Source organism: Nelusetta ayraudi, unplaced genomic scaffold (assembly GCF_046127955.1).
Source record: "Nelusetta ayraudi isolate G7.1 ecotype Tasmania unplaced genomic scaffold, CSIRO-AGI_Nayr_v1 ptg000079l, whole genome shotgun sequence".
Taxonomy (NCBI): Eukaryota; Metazoa; Chordata; class Actinopteri; order Tetraodontiformes; family Monacanthidae; genus Nelusetta; species Nelusetta ayraudi.
Genome location: NW_027466129.1, coordinates 3,461,941 through 3,471,452, shown reverse-complemented (window position 1 = coordinate 3,471,452; position 9,512 = coordinate 3,461,941). Strand labels below are relative to the sequence as shown.

The 9,512-nt window shown below is 47.7% G+C and overlaps 2 protein-coding genes across 3 annotated transcripts; one reads left to right on the top strand and one right to left on the bottom strand.

The window, feature by feature from the left end:
• Positions 1–1,720: 1,720 nt before the first annotated feature.
• atp5f1c (ATP synthase F1 subunit gamma) lies at positions 1,721–4,606 on the bottom strand. Of its 2 annotated transcripts, XM_076044165.1 has the most exons (9): positions 4,482–4,606; positions 3,919–3,953; positions 3,533–3,664; positions 3,231–3,438; positions 2,981–3,124; positions 2,673–2,737; positions 2,417–2,572; positions 2,223–2,319; positions 1,721–1,935 (listed from the first exon to the last, which is right to left on the bottom strand). In XM_076044165.1, exons 1-9 carry the CDS (start codon positions 4,520–4,522, stop codon positions 1,932–1,934), a joined length of 882 nt encoding a protein of 293 aa, XP_075900280.1. In that variant the 5' UTR covers positions 4,523–4,606; the 3' UTR covers positions 1,721–1,931. The 2 variants fall into 2 exon arrangements, with proteins under 2 accessions (XP_075900280.1, XP_075900281.1); XM_076044166.1 differs by lacking the exon at positions 1,721–1,935 and having other exon boundaries at positions 2,219–2,319; positions 4,482–4,591.
• Positions 4,607–5,408: 802 nt separating this feature from the next.
• Positions 5,409–9,503, top strand: kin (Kin17 DNA and RNA binding protein). The gene is made up of 12 exons (XM_076044163.1): positions 5,409–5,658; positions 5,764–5,858; positions 5,961–6,004; positions 6,345–6,467; positions 6,751–6,935; positions 7,046–7,094; positions 7,190–7,241; positions 7,884–8,010; positions 8,096–8,233; positions 8,415–8,514; positions 8,620–8,720; positions 9,198–9,503. Exons 1-12 carry the CDS (start codon positions 5,545–5,547, stop codon positions 9,255–9,257), a joined length of 1,188 nt encoding a protein of 395 aa, XP_075900278.1. The 5' UTR covers positions 5,409–5,544; the 3' UTR covers positions 9,258–9,503.
• Positions 9,504–9,512: the final 9 nt, after the last annotated feature.

Below are 9,512 nucleotides of genomic sequence, written 5' to 3'. Positions count from 1 at the left end.
CACACACACACACACACACACACACACACACACAACTTAGCGAGACTTTCACACACTCCCCTAATATAGACGTACACGACGCTCTTCTTCTTCCTCCTTTTCTTCTTCTTCTTCTTCTTCCTCCTTTTCTTCTTCTTCCTCCTTTTCTTCTTCTTCTTCTTCTTCCTCTTCTTCCTCTTCTTCATGTTCTTCTCCACACGTTTTAATTCAGGCTTTCACCACAAACCTTCACGGTGTTGCGATGATGATGACAGCGATGATGATGCGTCACTGACGGGGGGGCGGGGGCTAAATTGTCGATAGGCTAAATTGACTCATTTTAAAAGTGAAAAAAAAACTTTTGGGATCCTGTAGTTAGGAAATCAAAATTAGCCCGCTAGCATTAGCACAAAACAAAACAAAAAAACAAAACAAAAAAGCCTGTCACGGGTATAAATTAGCCAGAAAGTTCGAAAGTCGAGGAGTAAATTTTCACTTCGACCCCGCAAAAAAATTGTTCATCTCCAACAACGACAATCTAGAGCAGGCGTGGGCAAACTATGGCCCGGGGGGCCATAAGCGGCCCATTGAGCTTTTTAATCCAGCCTGCCAAACTTGAAGGAATGATTCTAATAATAGCTGTATTTCATCCATATTTTTTTGTTTGTTTTCAGAGTCATTTCAATAAAGAGCCAAACACCGTGGGGCTTCAAAGACACCGATTTTGTTGTAACTTCGCTTTGGTTAATTTTCAGTTGACATTAAAGCAACATGTTTCCTAAATATCCCTTGATAATTTTTTTTTTCCTCCATTGGGGTGGCTCACCAAAACACTCCATTCATCTGCTGCTCCACCCACCGTGGCCCCGCCGGTCAAATATTTGCCCTCCCCTGCACGAGAACGAAAAGAGTTTGGAGCTCCAAGCAGACCAGAAAGAGTTCAAACACGTCAACAACCAGCTTCAAGTGTCACACAAACTCCCGACCTGTTCGACACTCCAGGCGAGTTGCGATAAACTGGAGCGCTACAGTCCTACCAGAAACTCAACCTGCTGCTGTTGCTTCAGCTGCAGTTTTTATCAGCGGCTGCCATCACCGGACGCTCAGCCTTCAGATACAATCTGTGCAGCCCGACCGGAGCAAACAACAACAACAACAACACAACAGACAAACAAGGCCAGCAGAGACGAAAGATGAACAACTTCCGGCTTGAGCCACCGGGCTAATCTATTGGCTGATCTGCGGTCAGATGAAACCAGAAAATCTCGCCATCAGCGGGGAAGCCCCATCATATGTGATCCGACAGCGCACTCTGGTGGATATTTAGGAAACTGCAAGCTCATCAAAATAAGGGGAGGAGGCGGCGGCGAAAAAAAACCTTACTTAGTGCTCCTCAAAATTAGAGATGATAAAGCTGTTTTTATCATATCTTTTTTAATCTCCTAAACAGTCAAAGTTTTTGGTTAGTGACGGTAAGATAGGTGACAAAACTGACTCTTTTTAACACACACACACACACACACACACACACACACACACACACACACACACACACACACACACACACACACACACACACACACACACACACACACACACACACACACACACACACACTTTTATGAAGAAAAAAATTAAAGCACTTGTTCTTGTGTATGGCCATTCAACCAACAGGTTTGCGACTAGAAACAAACCTGAACATTTTCTTTAAATGAGCACAAGAGGCAAAAACACATCCGTCTTCACTGGGAGGAGCCAAGACTCATTTTTATTGAGGAGCCGAGACAACAAAGACAACTCGGGGGGAAAAACAATGGAATCTTTGAGAGTTTAATTTTTCCTCTTTATATATTTTTACAAACAGAAGCACAAATGCAGAGTCTCGATGACGCACGTCTGAAGTACTTTTGAAGACCTACGGTTGGTTGGGGGGGCGGAGCCTCCTGGTCCGTTTATCTGCAGGGAGACACAGACAGGAAGTGAAGAGCAGCAAAGAGACGGCGGCGCTTCCACCTTTAAATCTAAGAGGAGGGGCTTCTGGAGCTGCAAACTGTGCTGCAGGGTCTACAACCCGAGTCTACAACGCCTACAGATCTACTTTGTTACCTCCTGACATTAACAAGCCTCAGTTCCTGAGGTGAGCAGACGGCAAAGGAGGAGGAGGAGAGAAGAAGTTTTCAATAAGACAATAGAGACACGTGGGGGGGGGGGGTTGGAGGGTTTGGGGGGGGGTGGAGACTCACAGAGCAGCGGCACCAGAGATGATCTCAATGAGCTCCTTGGTGATGACGGCCTGCCGAGTGCGGTTGAAGGTGAGGGTCAGCTTGTCAATCATCTCGGCTGCAGGAGGAGAGAAGAAGAAGAACGCTAGACATCAGTGAAGGGACATTCGGAGGAGCCTCAACCATCCATCCATCCATCCATCCATCCGGCTCACAGGCGTTCTTGCTGGCGCTGTCCATGGCCGTCATCCTGGCGCTCTGCTCGCTGGTGGACGACTCCCTCAGAGCCAGGTAGATGATGTTGACCAGGGCAAACTCCTGGTAGTTCCTCAGCACGTCGGCGTCGATGTCGTCGTAGACGCCCATGCTCTCTGCACAAACGCACACAGACTCGGTCAATTTGGGATCAGGGAGAAGCTTCAAATGCGAGTTGAAGGAAAAATCAACTAAAAATCTTCCAACGCCGCCGACCTGCATTGGCCACGGTGTCGTTGGAGAACAGAGGCTTCCGGTCTGCCTTGTAGGAGATGACGGACCTGCGGAGGGAGGGGGAGAGAGAGAGAGACTTCAGCTCTAAAACTTTTCACATCAATGAAATCTTAATTTATTTATTTCCATTATTTGGAAGTCGGGAACTAAAAAGAAATCTGAGTCTTGGCCGGCAGCTATTTTACTTATTGTTTATTTTGTAGTATGATTTCTAGTTTGTTTTTTTACATTAAATTGTTCTTTTCTTTCACATATGACTCAAAGAATATGAAAATCCCGACGCTGCTCACCTGAAACTGTTGTAGACGACGGAGCCCTGATCGAACTCGTAGCCGGAGTTCAGCAGCTCGGTGGCCACAATGGAGGCATCGCCGAAGCTGGGTGGCTTGCGGCCGATCTCCTTGCAGTTGAGGATGATGTGCTGGCCGTGGGTTCTGAGGAAGAAGCCGAGAAGGGACCGACACTTAGCTGGCTGCAAAGCTTTACTATGAAATCCAATGTTTGTTTTTTTTACTGGGGATATTAGAGGCGACGTCGCACCTGTGCAGCAGACCCCTCAGCTTGTCGCCCACGTTGACCACCATGACCTCCTTGCCGGCACTGGTCAGGTTGGCGATCTCGTTCTTGATGCTCTTGGCCACGCCGGAGTGGATGGCGCCGCAGAGACCACGGTCGGAGGTCACGCCGATGATCAGATGCTTGCCGCCCTTGTCCTCCGGGGCCTTGATATCTGCCTTCTCGTAGAGGGCTGCAGGAGGAGCGACGCAGGGAGACAAATCAGTTTAACCACTTCCCGAAAGAAAATCAAGAGTTGCTATGACTGACGGAAGTTTCAGACGTACCCAGAGCGCCGGAGCCGTACACTCTGGCTGGCTTCAGCTGCCTCTCAGCACGGGCATACTTGGCAGCAGCCACCATCTTCATGGATTTGGTGATTTTCTGGATGTTCTTGATGGACTTCAGACGGATGGTGACTGGAGAGAGAGAGAGAGAGAGAGAGAGAGATGAACGGACCTTTGAGAAAATCTGCAGCTGGCCAATAAGTGAAGTCTAATAAAGATCTATACACAAACACTCGCTAATCATGCAAGTACAGTCCAGTATTGTAACTTCATGATGTCGTAAATCCCTTGATATGCCAAAATGACCCCAACGCCAGTGAGTTACTGGGTTGCATTTTTAAATGCACAAAATGCAACAGTGTTGAGAAGCCCAGGAAAGTACTTACTGTCCTTCAAGGTTGCCATGTTCCTGACCTGCCCACTGTCAAAGCAAAGAGACGCAGGTTAACAGTGGCCAAGAGGGTAAAAAGTTAATAACATTACAGGCCAATTATTGCTTCAGAGATGAAAATCACTTTACTGCAAAAACAGCCGATTTAAACTGTACTTTAACTACTGTCTGAAGAGCCTGTGCGACTACGCTAGCCTGCGTTAGCTGAACTAAGCAACCTGCGGAAGGAAATGCTCCGTCAGCCTGCTCCGAGACTTCGCTCTGACGTCTAATGAAATGCTTTTAGAATTATCATCTCATGTACATTAACCGTAAATTGCTGTCTACAAGGAAAATGACAGCCGGCCTTTGCATAGGTCGTGTTAGCTTAGCTTAGCCGCTCCATTCGCGGTGCTGTCATTCATTAGCTGCGGCCTCCACGGTAGCGTGCCCTTGCACTGACTGGCTGCACACGTCAAGACTAAAAACTAAAACTACAAAAATCAAACATCTACATTTTTGTTACATGCCGGGAAAGTCTAAACATGTTGGGTAAGCACGGGTAAAGTTTAAACTTACCATTGTGGGGAGAACACCAACGCGCTGGTCCTGGCGAACATGGTTAGTCCGATGAAGGTCAGCCACACAGAACTGCGCAGGCGCGAGTTAAAAAGCAAAATGGAGGGGCGCTGCGTTCACGGGAGTGTCGGGAATCCGGCGGGGCCGTAAATTATCGCCATGTACAACAAACGCATCTTTTAATATCGCCACAACTGAATTGGTAAAATTGACCCCGCAGTTGAGGCACCGATACCAAAACTGGAGAGCAAAAATGTTAACTTCAAGAACACATACTATCAATTTTGTGCTTCATAACTGGGTGTCTCGTCGATATTGTACTTTCCAAAGATTTTAGTTAGCTTTGCTCTCAGCTCTTGAACATTCGTGTTTTGCGAACAGGTTTGGTTTTCTTTTCATTGAAATGTTTGCCATATTCGGCCAGAGAAGGTATAGTTAATGGAATGACCCCCCCACACACACACACACCACCACCACCACCAAATTATACCGTTGTGAATTCATGTCAAAGTCGTCAAAACTTACAGTCGTTGTGTCCTTGAAAGTGATGAAGTCCTCTCATGAAGGCAAACACATTCTGGCAGCTGAAGATTTATGTATTAATATAATATATTAATATTATATTTTTTGCGTTCGTTTCGCTTGCTCACGTTAAAATCGTTTGTGAGAGGTTTTCTCGGTTTCCCACAGGAAAAACACACATCTCCGCTGGGACTCTTTCAATCTGACTGACTCACCTTCGAACTGTATTTTGTTGATCGAAATCAGCCGTGAGCGCCTTAGAACATTAAACCGCCGGTGTCAATAAAGTTTGACACCGGCGGATGATTGACAATTAAATTGATTTTGGCGCCACCAGGATGCACAGTGTTCCGTGAACGCCGCCGATGATGACGCGACGCGACCTTGTTGTCGCATGTCTATGACGTAGGTAAACCGGAAGTTATGATGGACCCTGTTGTCTCAGCCGGGGTGTAAGCGAGGCACTGCGAGGATTTCTCACGTTAATCGCTAGTTTGTAAACTGCAGCCGGGCCCTCTGGAGCTCACCGAGCCCTCTCAGGATGGGGAAAGCCGACTTCCTGTCCCCGAAGGCGATCGCCAACCGGATCAAGTCCAAGGGGCTCCAGAAGTTGAGGTGGTACTGCCAAATGTGTCAGAAACAATGCAGGGACGAGGTAGGGAGGACGTCTTGTTTACATTCGCGTCGTGATCATGTTGGTCCGTTTTGTGTTTTGTTTCCCTGTGACTTTTAATCTTGTTTTTGTCGCGCTCGTCGACAGAACGGCTTCAAGTGTCACTGCATGTCGGAGTCCCACCAGCGGCAGCTGCTGCTAGCCTCGGAGAACCCCAACAGGTTCATGGACTACTTCTCCAAGTAGGTGCCCACTCCTCCTCCTTCCTGCTTGACGTCACGCACACGTGTGTTTGTTCCAGAGCCTCTCATCCGTCTCCTCCTCTGTGTTTCTGCCTCCCTTAGCGAGTTTAAGAGTGACTTCCTGGAGCTGCTCAGGAGACGTTTCGGTGAGCTTACACACACTCACACACATTCACACACACTCACTCATTGTCCTGTGGTCCAGCTAGATGTTCCCTGATGTTTGAGAACCTTCAGCAGATGTTCCCAGATGCTTGAGAACCCTCAGCTGATGTTCCCAGATGTTTTAGAACACGCAGCAGATGTCCCGGATGTGTAGGAACCCCCAGCAGATGTTCCCAGATGTTTGAGATTTCTCAGCAGATGTCACAAGATGTTTGAGAACCCTCAGCAGATCTTCCCAGATGTTTGAGAACCCTCAGTAGATTTCACCAGATGTTCGAGAACCCCTCAGCTCAGTAGTTTTGTGTTTCTGGATCTGTGCAGGGACCAAGCGTGTGCACAACAACATCGTCTACAACGAGTACATCAGCCACCGGGAGCACGTCCACATGAACTCCACCCAGTGGGAGACGCTTACAGACTTCACCAAGTGGCTGGGCCGGGAAGGTGACGTCACACACACACACACACACACACACACACACACACACACACACACACACACAAACACACAAAACAGCACAATAAAACACCTGTCCACCTGTCCTAGCTGAGGAATTCCTTTAGAACTAGCACGCAACAAAACACATTGATTTCATCTCCTATAATCGTTTCTTGATTAGCAGGAAAAAAAAAACATTCTGAAAAGAATTGGGAAGTTGAAAAGAGAAACTGCGACCTCGGCGCCAAACTGAGTTTCTGTCAAATCGCCGCCCGTGTGACCCGTCAGGTATGTGCAAGGTGGACGAGACGCCGAAGGGCTGGTACATCCAGTACGTGGACCGTGACCCGGAGACCATCCGGCGGCAGGAGGAGCAGGCGCGGAAGAAGAAGCACGACCTGGATGACGAGGAGCGCAGCGCCCGCTTCATCGCCGAGCAGGTCCGCCGGGGCCGCGACGGCAAGGAGGAGGAGGTGAGTCACAGCAGGGGGCGCTGCTCTGCGCGGGGCTCTGCGCGGGGCTCTGCGCCGTGATTGGTCCGTCTGAGAAGAAGAACACACTGATCGTTCGTTGTGTTTCACAGGAGAGTCCATTGTTCACGGAGCTGAAGCGGGAGAGCGAGGAGGAGAAAGGTGGGTGGGCGAAGTTTGGCCCGCTCTGCTAGCACCCTGTTAGCGCCGTGTTAGCTCTGTCCGCTAAACCGCTGCTTCTGTCTCACCCCCTGCAGTGGCCTTCAACCTGGGAGCCTCGTCCAGCACCGCCGGCCCCTCCAAGCCCAGGTACGCGCCCACCTGGACACCTGGCAGCTGTCCCATAGAACACAACAAAAATAATACTAATGTACTAAAAAATAGGGCTGCAACAATTAGTCGACGTAATTTGTATTTGTATTAATCGTCAGCCTATGACGCAATTCCAGAATATGACGCAATTCCAGAATACGTTTTTCACATGTCGGAAAATTATGGAACAAGCTTGTTTAGCGAACGATAGTTCACTGAGGTCAATGCTTCTTTAGGGCAGCAATTAGTGAATTACAGACCCTGTCAATACTGCCTCTTAGGTTGTAAGAAATATTTTTAAGGTATTTAACGATGATAAACATTGCATATAACCCTTAAATCGTGGATTAATATACCGATAATTTACGTTGAAAAATATAACATCTATGTCACAGATGAATGCTTTGTGTGTGTGTCATTATTTCGATATATTTGTTTAAAGATGTTTGCTGTCAGAGTACAAGAGTAGAACACAGGTGTGAAGATTCAAGCAAGTTTGGTTAAACAGAAGTCCAAAATAGTTTGTGAAAATATAGAAGACAATTGTGACTAATCGAAAAAAAAATAATCGTCAGTTGCAGCCCTACTAGAAAATAATACAAAAGCTGTCACAATCTGAACATCTGCCGCTTCCTGCAGCTCGGCCCTGACCGGCAGCGCCCTCAAAGCAGCAGCAGCAGCATCCGTGAAAAGGAAAGACACATCATCCAGTTCAGATTCCAGAGGGGAGAAGAAGAGGAAGTCAGCTCTGGAGGAAATAATCGAGGTAGTGACCTTCTTCTTCTCTTCTCCACCCTCAGGTGTGAAAAGATGTTTCTGCAATGATGTTTTTTTTTTTATTTCTTGTTCAGATGGAGGAGAAGAAGAGGAAGCAGCACCAGCAGCAGGAGACGGCCCGGCTGGACCACTGGCTGCAGCCCAACATCGTGGTCAAGTTGGTGACCAAGAGGCTGGGAGAGAAGTACCACAAGAAGAAGGCAGTCGTCACGGTAACGGGGCCATTTTGTTTACTGGGTTTGATTCCAAATGTGGGGAAAATGTTTTCATGGACTGAGCGGGGAAAAAATGTGTGTGTGTGTGTGTGTGTGTGTGTGTGTGTGTGTGTGTGTGTGTGTGTGTGTGTGTGTGTGTGTGTGTGTGTGTGTGTGTGTGTGTGTGTGTGTGTGGCAGGAAGTGCGTGACAAGTATACGGCAGTGGTGAAGATGATCGACTCCGGGGACAAACTCAAGCTGGACCAGAACCACGTGGAGACGGTGATCCCCGCGCCAGGTGAGCGAGAGCATGCTACACTACACAACCACTTTGGCTTTTTATTCAGGTCAGCTCAAGGTCAGCTCAAGGTCAACTCTGTGGGCCCACCCGACGTCTCCGCAGGTAAACGGGTACTGATCCTGAACGGGCCGCACCGGGACACCGAGGCTCTGCTGGAGGGCATCGACGAGAAGAACTTCAGGGCCACGCTGACGCTGGACTCGGTGAGTTGGCACTTTGAGCAGCAGGTTTCTGTAACAATGAACTCAACAGCTGGTTAAAAAAAAAAAAAAGGTTTGGCTGCACCCACAATTTAATTCAGAAACAAAACTATTTCTATTGGGTGTCTATCCACTTAACTGTAACACAAGAAGGAAGCATCGATTATTTTTTTAGCTATAGGTCTGCTCTCGGCCAAAAGAGTGATTGCAGCGGCTTGGAAAGAGGTGGATAGACCGAGGAAGGGTAGACGGTTTTCAGAATTGACAGCAACTCTGCCCTTAGAAAAGATCACTGTAATGCAATTATATTATATTATATTATTATATATATTATATTATATACATTCATTCATTTTCCATACCCGCTTAGTCCCGAGCTCAGGGTCACGGGGTTATATTATATTATTATAACCCTAACCAATGTTTGAAATCCAGCATGTGAGCGCGGCCGCTAAAGTTCTCCTTTGCTTCGTCCACTAGGGGCAGCAGAAGGGGAGGAGCGTCTCTGTGGCCTATGAGGATTTCTGCAAACTGGCCTGAACCAATCAGAGACGTCCTGCTAGCCGCCAGGAGACTCGACTGTTTCACACTTACATTCAGCACACGCGCGCGCACACACACACACACACACACACACACACACACACACACGATGGAAAGAACGCTCAGAGGAACTCAAGTTTGTTTTTGTTTTTTTTTGTGTGTTTAATTTTTTTTTTCCACTCCGGTTGGGTCTATATTAATTCACACACGTGCATTTTCTCAGAATAAAAATGAAAACATCCGCCGACCCCT